The sequence below is a fragment of the Bison bison genome, unplaced genomic scaffold (assembly GCF_000754665.1).
Source record: "Bison bison bison isolate TAMUID 2011002044 unplaced genomic scaffold, Bison_UMD1.0 scf7180017860794, whole genome shotgun sequence".
In the NCBI taxonomy this organism is placed as follows: domain Eukaryota; kingdom Metazoa; phylum Chordata; class Mammalia; order Artiodactyla; family Bovidae; genus Bison; species Bison bison.
Window position 1 is genome coordinate 7,896 of NW_011491366.1, and position 13,216 is coordinate 21,111.

Below are 13,216 nucleotides of genomic sequence, written 5' to 3' on the forward strand. Positions count from 1 at the left end.
TTTTGAATATGCTATGTAGGTTGGACATAACTTTCCTTCCAAGGAGTAAACGTCTTTTAATTTCATGGCTGCAATCACCATCTGCAGTGATTTTGGAGCCCAAAAAAATAAAGTCTGACACTGTTTCCACTGTTTCCCCATCTGTTTCCCATCAAGTGATGGGACCAGATGCCATGATCTTTGTTTTCTGAATGTTGAGCTTTAAGCCAACTTTTTCACTCTCCTCTCTCACTGTCATCAAGAGGCTTTTGAGTTCCTCTTCACTTTCTGCCATAAAGGTAGTTTCATCTGCATATCTGAGGTTATTGATATTTCTCCCGGAAATCTTGATTCTGGCTTGTGTTTCTTCCAGACCAGCGTTTCTTATGATGTACTCTGCATAGAAGTTAAATAAGCAGGGTGACAGTATACAGCCTTGACGTACTCCTTTTCCTATTTGGAACCATTCTGTTGTTCCATGTCCAGTTCTAACTGTTGGTTCCTGACTTGCATACAGATTTATGAAGAGGCATGTCAGGTGGTATGGTATTCCCATCTCTTTCAGAAACTTCCACAGTTTATTGTGACCTACACAGTCAAAGGCTTTGGTATAGTCAATAAAGCAGAAATAGATGTTTTTCTGGAACTCTCTTGCTTTTTCCATGATCCAGCGGATGTTGGCAATTTGATCTTTGCTTCCTTTGCCTTTTCTAAAACCTGCTTGAACATCAGGAAGTTCATGGTTCATATATTGCTGAAGCCTGGCTTGGAGAATTTTGAGCATTACTTTACTAGCATGTGAGATGAGTGCAATTGTGTGGTAGTTTGAGCATTCTTTGGCATAGCCTTTCTTTGGGATAGGAATGAAAACTGACCTTTATCATTAGGGAAATGCAAATCAAAATTGCAATGATATATCACCATAAACTATTAGAATGGCTATCATCAAAAAGACACAAATAGCAGATATTGGTGAGGATATGAAGAAAAGGGAACTCTTGTACATTGTGTGTGGAGATGTAAATTGGTTCAGTCACTATGGAAAACTTGTAAATGAGCTCTGTTGAGATGGCTTAAAGAAAATTTAATTTTAATTCCCACATAAATGTTCAAAAAAAAAAAAAAAAGGTTAACCCAAATGAACTTCAGGTTCATGTGATCAGAGAAAAATTCAATATTGTATGAAAACTGGTGCTAGAGTTAGTTTAAGTTTGTTGGTTGATTAATACAGACCTATCTGTATAGTCACCAATATTAAGTGTAATAATTTTATTATACCTAGACTTACTGTAAGCCAGTGAGATCTTATTATTTCTATTATAAAAGTTTGTCAGCAATAAAAATAACTTGGTCTGATGAAACTTTTAAGTAAATTAAATGTAAATGAAATACGAGTTTTTAGGCAAACGTTTTAAGAATAATTATGTTTTAGGTTTGTCTATCTAAGAATAGTTTCTCCAGATTTTTGGTAACTTGCAACTTTAGAGTTTTTGTAAGTTAAGTTAAATAATGTTAATTCATTGAATAACAGTTATCATTTCCAAAAAAGATAAAGCACTGAAATATTAATTGCTAAACAATCTTAAGTTTACCTATCTTTGTCTTCTTGTTAGAGAAAAACTAAAGATGTTTACGTTGGCTGGACACACATCTTGTACTACATTGAGGAAAACATTATACTATGAGAAAATGAATGTTTCTAGAGTTTACAGAATCTATTCATAAGCTTGTCAATTGGGAAATACTGATATGACAAACATTTCACAGTTACTTGCTTCTTGGTTTTTGCTAAAGTTTAAGGTTTTAAGGTTAAAGATTGAAATATATATAGATATGTGTCACTAAAATTATAAAGAAATAATAAAAATATTTTAGTATGGAAATAAAGTAGGATGTATGTTTTCAGTAAAATGAGGCATGAGAATAAGGTATGAGAAGTGGAAATGTATTTTAAAGGAAGAAAAAGTAATTTTATCCCAAATTTGGTTGTTTTTCAATATGAAAAAAATAAGGGGAAAATTAATATGAATACAGGAAGTTTTGGAAAGTTTTTGGAAAAAGAACCCTGAGAAAGAAATTTAGTGTATGATAAGGAACAGTTAGAACTGGACATGGAACAACAGACTGGTTCCAAATAGGAAAAGGAGTACGTCAAGGCTGTATACTGTCACCCTGCTTATTTAACTTCTATGCAGAGTGCATCATGAGAAATGCTGGACTGGAAGAAGCACAAGCTGGAATCAGGATTGATATGCAGATGACACAACCCTTATAGCAGAAAGTGAAGAGGAACTAAAAGGCCTCTTGATGAAAGTGAGAGAGGAGAGTGAAAAAGTTGGCTTAAAGCTCAACATTCAGAAAACGAAGACCATGGCATCTGGTCCTATCACTTGATGGGAAACAGATGGGGAAACAGTGGAAACAGTGTCAGACTTTATTTTTTTGGGCTCCAAAATCACTGCAGATGGTGATTGCAGCCATGAAATTAAAAGACGCTTACTCCTTGGAAGGAAAGTTATGACCAACCTAGATAGCATATTCAAAAGCAGAGACATTACTTTGCCAACAAAGGTCCATCTAGTCAAGGCTATGGTTTTTCCAGTAGTCATGTATGGATGTGAGAGTTGGACTGTGAAGAAGGCTGAGCACCGAAGAATTGATGCTTTTGAACTGTGGTGTAGGAGAAGACTCTTGAGAGTCCCTTGGACTGCAAGGAGATCGAACCGGTCCATTCTAAAGGAGATTGGTCCTGTGTGTTCTTTGGAAGGAATGATGCTAAAGCTGAAACTCTGGTACTTTGGCCACCTCATGCGAAGAGTTGACTCGTTGGAAAAGACTCTGATGCTGGGAGGGATTGGGGGCAGGAGGAGAAGGCGATGACAGAGAATGAGATGGCTGGATGGCATCACTGACTCGTTGGACGTGAGTCTGAGTGAACTCTGGGAGTTGGTGATGGACAGGGAGGCCTGGCGTGCTGCTATTCATGCGGTAGCAAAGAGTCGGACACGACTGAATGACTGAAGTAACTAACTAAGGACTAGCTTGGTAACACAGTCCAGTATTCTTGCCTGGAGAATCCCCATGGCCAGAGGATCCTGGTGGGCTAGAGTCCATGGGGTCGCAAAAGTCAGACACGACTGAACAACTTAGAACAAGGACTGGCTAAAATTAAGTTGAAATTAATTGGGTAAATGACTTTTGTTATTAAAAATAATTTGGAGCAAAATCAGAATTTGATTTTCTGTCTCTGTTAAGAGAACAAAGTTTTGTTGAAATGCTGATCTGTTTTAGATAATGGATTATAAATTTCTTTACCTTTAAGTAATCTGTTGTAACTTTCTGCATTTGCCTTTAAAATTGTTATTGTCATTTTGATTAAGTGAATAAGTGCTGTTTCACAATAGCCTATGATCCTTCTTGACTAAGTGTTTTAAAATCTTTTGAAGACTGTTTTGTATACTTCTTACCAACTTTTCAAAGGTCAGATTTTAATTAAATTTCTTTTGATTTCTCATTAACTTTGGAATGCTTTGGAGGGGTTCTCAAACGTGCAAAGAGATATTAAATTAATTAGGGTTACGTGGTATGTTAAGTTGCATGGAAACACTGTGAAATGAGTGGTGCTAAACTTCATTAGATTATATTATATGAGTAAATGTCATAATCTAAATGTTCTAGAAATTATATAATATTAAATTTCTAAAATTTGTGTATGTCTTAGCATATTATCTTTCATAATTCTAGTTATTATTGTAAAGTATTATATGTCACAAAAATAACTGAATGTCTTTCTCACTTGCATTGTAATTGGATCTTTAACCATGACCTGTGAAGTCTTTGTCATTTATTGACAATTATTGTTGTCTCCAATGTTTTTGCAAAAATGCTTCATTTTCAAGAAGATTCATACAAAAGACTTTTAGACAATGACACATTTCTGATAAATTTCAGATCATAACACTGAATTGGGTAAGAAATTAAAGAATTCTAATGGAAACTCTGATGACTTCATAAAAAAACTGCTGACAAAAGATTAAGATATAGGATTAATTACATAGGAATGTGTGAACTAATGAAGAAGGTCATAAGTTTCCTGTCTTTTGCATAAAGTATTATTGAATTAATTTTTGCTTTCTGTATATTAGGAAATCTTTCCCCTTAAACTAATTACGACTTACAGAAGTTTAGTAAATTGTACTTTTATAAGTAGAATTGAAATATTTACTTTTTCTATCTACCTAATTCAGCCAGAATTTGGAAACTCTTAGTGAGCATTTTTATTTTTAATAATATAGTTACTTGCATAAGTTCAATAAGGATCTCTCCTTATAACAGATATAACTGGAAACATTGGTTATATTACTATGGTGTTGAAAGGAATATTATATTTGTGAATATCCATAAAATCAGATATAATCAAACTGCTTTAGAAAACTAAATTTATGGACCTGTGAAAACTCTTGGAAAAACCACCTGGTATCTTGCTTACCAGGTTTCCCAGCAGCCTTACCAGTTTACCAGAGTAATCTACCTTTAGATGAGGATGATCTGAAAGCCGGAGATTATGCACATTGGAAAAGATATCATATAAAAGACTTTTAACAGCCACATTGAAAGGAATCGTGTCAGGACTCCTCTCCTGAATGGATTGCAATTCATAGACAACAAGAAGAGAACATCTGAAGGAGACAGCTGACCCAAAATGCTGGACCAGGTCTGTATATGATTACCTTGATGATTGTTCACACTTTTGTTTATAAATAAATGTACTTCTCTCTTGGGATCAATCATATTCAAGTATCAAAAACCAGTTCAACTTTAGTTTAATGGCCAATTTCTAGTACTCCTAGGTTACCTAGGTTGATCTGTCCTCATCACTGTTCTAGTTGGATAGCCCTTTAGGAAGTTTAACAGAAGGAAGTTATAGCTCTGTTCTGATCACTATTGATATTACTAGATAAGACCCTTTTGTGTTGTTGATCAATCACAGTTGCTCTGACCATGGCCATAAATGGGAGCTTTCTTTAAAGTTACACAGACTCCATTAGAGCAAAGAGCTAAATTACAGTCAAAGAATATAACTTCCCTGTTATTAGAAGGGCCATTTCCTCAATTATGGAATGAATTTGCATGGCTAACAACAAGCTATGGTCATTTAAGTTTAAAGGTCCTCATGTTGGGAATCGTTAAATCATTTTAAGGATAATCAGCCTAATAACACTAGGAAATTGAGCTGCGTGCCTTATGAACAATGGATATATCATTATCTTTCAGATTCAGTAATTGTTTTGGAACAGATTGAGATGATCAGGAAAATACTGGGTAGCTTTTAACAGGACCCAGTGGATTTATGGAGCAAACTTATGGTCTTGGTTCACCCCAGGTTGGTAGGGAGATACACAATTGGTTTCCCTTGGACTCAGGTTTGCCTGATAGGTCTTCCTGATGGCTCAGTTGGTAAAGAATCTATCTGCCTGCAATGCAGGAGACCCTAGTTTGATTCCCATCTCCACTGGAGAAGGGATAGACTACCCACTCCAATATTCCTGGGCTTCCCTTGTGGCTTAGCTGGTAAAGAACCTGCCTGCAATGCAGGAGACCTGGATTCAATCCTTGGATTGGGACGATCCCCTGGAGAAGGGAAAGGCTACCCATTCCAGTATTCTGGCCTGGGGAATTCCAAGGACTAGTCCATGAGGTGACAATGAGTCAGACATGACTGAGCGACTTTCACTAACTCACTCAGGTTTGCCTATGGGTGAGCAGGCACTTTCAGGTAGCCTTGAAAGTGACCCTGACAATCTACTTTTAATGTAGCACACTGGGGCCAATACGTTTTCTAGTGGTAAGGTCACTGGGCTGCAATGTTTGTTTCTTTACTTGGAAAGAAGGATGTCATTAATCACATAGAGGCTTTAAAAAAATTTACTCAGCAAGCTTTGAATGATAGTAATCAATCTATTAACTTGGTAAATTTGAAGTCTCCAGGATGACAAAAATGGTCCTACAGAATCACATGTCCCTCAGCTTCGCAAGGGTGGGACTTATACTATATGTACTAAATGTTGTGTTTTTAAAGCTGATGAGTCTTCTAATATAAACAATCTTATGATACACAAGAAGAGTGAAATTTCTACTCTGAACGATCCTTTTCTCAGTTTAGGCAAAATATGAGGAAAATAGTTTGGTTAAGGAGAATCTGGCTTAAATCTTTACTAATGGCATTGTTACTCTTATTGGCAATTTGGATTACTTGTGTAAGATAATATCTAAAAAAGTTGAACTACTGGTCACATCTGTAGTTGTTTATAAATTAATGAGCATGAACAATGTACTTGCAAGGTAAAATTGGCATAAGTCCTACTGGACAACTTGAAATTGACTGTCAGTCCTTCTAGACATCCTGTCAATATAGCCTATATAAGAGTAAAGAAATAACTAGACTATTAAGACCTGGAATTGAGGGACATGATGGACTCAGGACAGGAAAGCAACCATGCTGGCATCAATGGATGAAATAATTGATCACCTAAATCTTGAATTAATGAAATAAAATTATTTTTATGGCAGGAAAAGAAAAATTCTACATAAAATTTTCTCTGCCATTTAAGCCACTAACATCATTTGATAAAAAGAATGGAAGCTGAGATTTAGAGAGATTAAAGACTTCCTTGGTGGCTCAGACGATAAAGCACTGTCTACAATGTGGGAGACCCGGGTTCAATCCCTGGGTTGGGAAGATCTGCTGGAGAAGGAAATGGCAATCCACTCCAGTACCTGGAAAATCCCATGGACAGAGGAGCCTGGTAGGCTCTAGCTACAGTCCATGGGGTCGCAAAGAGTCGGACACGACTGAGCGACTTCACTTTCAAAGTCTGTCAAAGTCTTGTAATTGGAAATTAAGACACAAAATTTATACTTTGGAACTCTTCAAATCCAAAATTAATGTGTTTACCAACTCTTCTGAACTGATTTTTTGCTCTCTCCATATTGAATTCACTTTTTATCATGTCTTCTGTTTCACATTTGTTTCCTCTCATGATTTCTGGCTAAAATCTAGCTTCTGAGCACATTGTTGCCAGGGATTACATCATACTCAGTTCTGCCTTTCTTTCATTAAACCCAAGATGTGACCCACAATATGACTTTAATAAGTATCTGGAAAAAAAAATGAATGAGTGAATGAATTATAACATATACTAGAAATTAAACAAGCACCTTTGCTTGCTTGACTGATAAAATATAATAAAATATAATAAATATATATTTATAATATAATATATATATAATTATATATAAAATATAATAAAAATTATATTTTTAGGTGTATTTTAAATGGAGGGTCCCAAACTGATGAAATAAAAAAAAAAAATAGAAAACTTAGATATCTATAAAATGAAAAATATTTTAAAATATTTAGTTGATAGTTAAAATTGGAAGATTTCACAAAACATCTGAATTTAGCTTGCTTAAAAAAATACTGGAAAGTATTTAATATTTGGCCCACATAACCCCATAGCAATTATGTGCTTGATTTGAGTAGAATCTGTCCTTTATGGAGAGGATGTGCTTGCTACATATCACCACAGCTTCATGTTCTTACACACAATGCTTGCATTGACATTAGGCCTGTGTTTTTCATTTTCTTACCTATCTGTTCACACATCTTGAGTCTATTAACCCTTATATAAAATATAAAATCTATAAGAAATGAGTATGTTACTTCTTTACACTGCATTTTCTTTTTTGGTAGAACTCTACGTAGAAAAAAATTTTTCATAATGTATACTTGAAAAAGTTTCAAAGACTCTATCTACTGGAGGACTTAATTTTTAATACTATTTTTTTTTTTTAACAAACATTACAAAGCTTTTACAAATTTCCTGCTTCTTTTACAAATTTGCTCACATCTTTTACAAATTTCTTCTTCATTCTATTTTATGCTCCCCCCCCATCACCCACCCCAAGCAATGTATCTATTTTAAGATTTATGTGTCTTGGGTAAAAACGACCTTCTCTCCAAGTAAAAATTTGATCACACCCTCACGAATCAGTTTGGTCTTGATACCATAAACAATTGGGTTCATTGTAGGAGGCAGGAGCAGATAAAGGTTGGCCACAATGATGTGTATGTGGTGAGGGACACTGTGTCCTCCAAAACGGTGGGTGAAAAAAGTGAAAAAAGCTGGGACATAGGTGATCACAATAGCACAGATATGTGATGTACAGGTGCTGAAGGCTTTGTGACGAGCATCTGTGGATGACAGGCTCACCACAGCTCGCAAGATCATAGTGTAAGACACTGCAATACAGCACATGTCAAACACGCCGATGAGGAGAGCAACCATCAGACCATAAATAGCATTGACCCTGAAATTGCCACAGGACACCTTGGCCACAGACATGTGGTCACAGTACGTGTGGGGAATGAAGTTGCCTCGACAATAGGGCAGGCGCTTGGTAAGGAAAGTGAATGGAAAGATGAGCATCACACCCCTCAGCAGAGTGGCAAGACCAGCCTTGGCAATGACAGCACTGGTGAGGATGGTGGCATAGCGTAAGGGGTAGCAGATGGCCACATAGCGGTCCAGCGCCATGAGCATGAGCACCCCAGACTCCATCCCAGTCAACATGTGGACAAAAAACATCTGAGCCAGGCAGCCATTGAAGTCAATCTCCTTCAGGTTGAACCAGAATATGCACAGCATGTTGGGTACCGTGGTGGTGCACAGGGTGACATCTGTGAAGGATAGCAGGGCCAGAAAGTAGTACATGGGGTGATGCAGGGCCTCCTCATGGCCGATGAGGTAGATGAGTCCACAGTTGCCCGCAACAGCGATGATGTACATGAAGCAGAATGGCAGGGAGATCCAGATGTGTGCGGTTTCCAGCCCAGGAACACCATTCAAGATAAAGAATTTTGGGGTTAGACTGGAGCTGTTGGCTCCAAACATAATGGCTGACAGGAGGAGGGCATATTATATTCTTTAGAAGTGATCCTTTCCTGGACAAGAAAATAACTCAGGTGAGCAGAGGGCTTGAAAACAAAAAGTAAAACAAAGTAACCAAAATGACTTTTCAAATGAGAAGTATTGATTAAGTTCCTTGGGGTCACCTTATCTAAATTCATATTCCATCTCTGGTTCTTACCCAGGATATGCTATTGATGAGTTATTTAGCCATTGTATATCTGTTTTCTCAATATACAATGAAAATAATAACTTTGCCTGGCTCAGAAAGTTGTCAATATTGCTCAATAAGATAATCTATGTGTTGTGCTAAAACTGTGTATAACACACAGTGTTATACAAAAAATAGTGGCAGCAGTATTGCTGTTGTTATCACTATTATTATCATTTCTTGCATGTGTGCTAAGTTGCTTGTCATGTCTGACTTTGTGTGACCCTATGGACTGCAGCGCATTAGGCTCCTCTGTTCCTGGGATTCTCCAGGCAGAAGTACTAGAGTGGGTTGCCATGCCCTCTTCCAGGGGATCTTTCTGACCCAGGGATCAAACCTGAGTCTCATGTCTCCTACACCTCAGGTGAGGTAAGGTGAGGTAAGAGTGCCCCTTACCTCAGGATAAACACGTCATGTGATCAAAATTGCCCTGATTAATGTAGTAAATTCAAATGGAGCTGCTCAGCTCTGCTGTAATTCAAGTGCCATTGTGCACTTTAGGACAGGACAGGTAATATGAGATTTTGAAAAACCTCAATTATATTGAGATGAGTGAGAGGCAAATTTTAGATAGCAAGTGCTAGTAACTGGGAACTCCAAGATTAAAATATATTCTCATATCTTAGAAAAATAATTATAAATGTCTCAACCCTGAAAATAAATCTAGGGACATCTGATCCAGCTAAATACCTGCAAGTTCTTGCTGATTCCAGGTAGCAGGTAAGCATGTAGCAATTGGAACTTCTGCAAAGAGAATTAGCATACATGAGATTCCACCTCTGATGTCTGCCTCCTTCTAAGATAGCTCGAGGGCACTAAAGTCACAGGACTGAAAAGAAAAGACCAAGATATTAAGCTACCAGAGGAGGAAAAACTTTTGGCTCTGCTCATCTGGCTTGTAAACTAAAACTGATTATGGCAAATTCTCAGGCTCTTCCAAATGTCAACACCATATAACTAAATAATCTATCCACACTTATTAAATCATAAACAGATGAACAGATCAATTCAGTGCCAGTTCTTTTCCTCTTACCTTCAGTAAGATTTATCTTCATACCCTCCCTGCCAGATGATTCTGCTATAACATTAGCTATTTTTAAATGTAAAATATATTTGTAAAAGGAAAAGTAGATGGATCTCTGAAAATATGAGAACAAAGTTTTATTGTATGCTTATTTATAGAGACATAGACACCCAGACTCCTTGATGGACTTGAACAAGTCTCACATCTTCCTTTTTAAAATTTTCGTGACTTTTAAAGGAGGGAGGTGATAAAAGTACATAATTAGAGGTGTTAGAATGGGTAAATAGAAGTTAATCCTCCAAGTGGTGTCTAATAATTCATTAATGTACATTACATATTATAATAGTAAAAATAACTCTCTGGCTATATGCTAAAATGTATGTATTTAACAGAGGCTTAATGTTTAACTAGAGGCTTAATAATAAGCCTCTAGTTAAGCATTCTAGTTTCTAGAGATATAGTCATGACTGAAGTAGAAAAAACCCTCTCCATTCGTGGAGCTAATATTCCAATGGAGGTTAACTTCTACCTTCGAACTTGTAACAATGGCTAGGGTGTGTGTTACCATCCTCATTTTATGTATGAGGAAATGTAAGTTCAAGGTAACTTGATGTGAAGTGTGTCAGCAAAAATTTAGAAATTGGTAAAGTCAGGATTCAAATCCAGGTTTGTTTGACCTTGAAGCTGTGTGTTTAATCATTCTATATCTGTTGCCTAAACTGAAGAACTGCATTAACTGGACATAACTAGCTTAATTTGTGATGGCAGAGGAAGAAAGAAAAAGCTTGCTCTTATTACTATCATAGAGAATAGATAGAATAAATGTGTGAAGTTATATAGAAAGTCAGTCTTTATGTAAAAGACCTATCTACAGAGAGAGAACTTATCTGTCAAATAGCCAGATGCCTATTCCTGGACTTGTGGCAGAGGAAGAAAGAAAAAGCTTGCTCTTATTACTATCATAGAGAATAGATAGAATAAATGTGTGAAGTTATATAGAAAGTCAGTCTTTATGTAAAAGACCTATCTACAGAGAGAGAACTTATCTGTCAAATAGCCAGATGCCTATTCCTGGACTTGTGGCAGAGGAAGAAAGAAAAAGCTTGCTCTTATTACTATCATAGAGAATAGATAGAATAAATGTGTGAAGTTATATAGAAAGCCAGTCTTTATGTAAAAGACCTATCTACAGAGAGAGAACTTATCTGTGAAATAGCCAGATGCCTATTCCTGGACTTGTTCACATAGACACTGCATAAAACCTGGTAGGGGGGGTTGCATGAGATTTCTGCTTTCCTGGTGGCTCAGTGGTAAAGAATCCACCTGCCAATGCAGGAGACAAGGGTTCGATCCCTGGGTTGGGAAGATCCTCTGGAGATGGAAATGGCAACCTACTCCAGCATTCTTGTCTGGAGAATATCATGGACAGAGGAGCCTGGCAGGCTACTTCTGTGGGATTCCGGAAAGAGTCAGGCACCACTCAGCGACTGAACAACAACAACAAGAAAATATCTACAGGGAAGCCACTCAGGAACTCCCCTCACTACCTTCTAAGATTCAAGTATACACATCAATTACTTTCCACAACACCCATTCTCCTGGAAGCAGTTTTGAGTATAGATATCTATTAATGAAGGCAAAAACTTTTGTTTTCCTCACTTTCAAGTCCACTGTTGTCTGTAATTCATCGTTAGTGAACCATGAGGTAGTTTTAAATATATTTCACAATTAGGGGGATGTTGTTTCTTTCCTTAGTCCCCAGAGAAATCGTCATCTATTTTGCTTAGAGTCAAAAAGAAATACTGAGTTTCTAATCAATAACATCTCAAAGAAATTGCATTTCTTGTATGAAAACTTTACCTTTGGGGAAAGTGCAAGTCTTTGGGAATCTCTGAAACTCACCTCAGTGTGGGCAAAGACCAGACTCATGGGCATGACTGAGACTTCTGAGTGTCAGAATTCAACAATCAGTTTCTACCTCTACATAGAATTTCTGTGTCTTTTGAGGATTCCACATACTGGGGTGTTTACAGCTGATTGGATCTCCACATTGATATGTCAGAGGGCTCAGGTTAGAGTCAAATTCCTTTGGGACTTTCAAAATTATTTCTATATTTATCAGCTTTTATATTCATAATTATCAGCAGGAGAGATGTTGATAAGAGTATTAAAGTTAAATATCTTCCCCCAGGTGTGGTTTCTAACCAAGAGTTCTGATAATCATAAGAATTATTTGCTTTTCAGTTATCTTGCTTTATAAAATAATGATCTAACTATGTAATCATAAAATTTCAAAAATATACTGAAACATATTCAATGCATATATCTATGTTGCATATATGTTCATAATATATTTCCATGGGAATGTATAGTATAATATTTATTTTATATTTAGAGAGAGAGGCAGAAATTGAAAGTGACAGATACAGAGAATAAAATATATCATATAAGAATAATAGAAATATTTTGTGCCTACTTTGTGGTTTGTCCTGAGTTTATTAGATAAGCTAATAAATACACAAACCCACACATGTGAGAATATTATATATATGTGTATATATTGTGGCAAAGTAGTTTTACGTTTATCTTACATTTTATTACCTGAGCTTCCCCTGTACTATTTAATATGAAGAAAACTAATTCTGGAATGATTGAAAAGCAAATTGAAATGATTTTTGTCATTCTCAATGGTGAATATGTAAAGATTCCTTTTAAATAGAGCAGTTGGAATTCTCTCAACCATTGAAAGTGTATCACAAAACTCTCCTGATACTGTGATACTCTAACACAATATTGGGGAAAGTTTAAAATTGTATGGCTATTTTGCAGAAAAGCTGAAATACTTATATACTGGGAACTATAAAATACTGATACAGAAAACTGTAGATGATTCACAGAAATGGAAAGATACGCCTTGCTCTTGAGTTGGAAAATCAATATTGTTAAATGACAAAACTATACAAGGCAACCAACAAATTCAATGCAATCCCTCTCAAATTACCAATAGTGTTTTTTCAGAGAACTAGAACAAAT

The 13,216-nt window shown here is 36.3% G+C and overlaps 1 protein-coding gene across 1 annotated transcript; it reads right to left on the bottom strand.

The window, feature by feature from the left end:
• Positions 1 to 7,967: 7,967 nt before the first annotated feature.
• On the bottom strand, positions 7,968 to 8,933 carry LOC104982879 (olfactory receptor 52N2). The gene has a single exon (XM_010832316.1). It carries the CDS (start codon positions 8,931 to 8,933, stop codon positions 7,968 to 7,970), a length of 966 nt encoding a protein of 321 aa, XP_010830618.1.
• Positions 8,934 to 13,216: the final 4,283 nt, after the last annotated feature.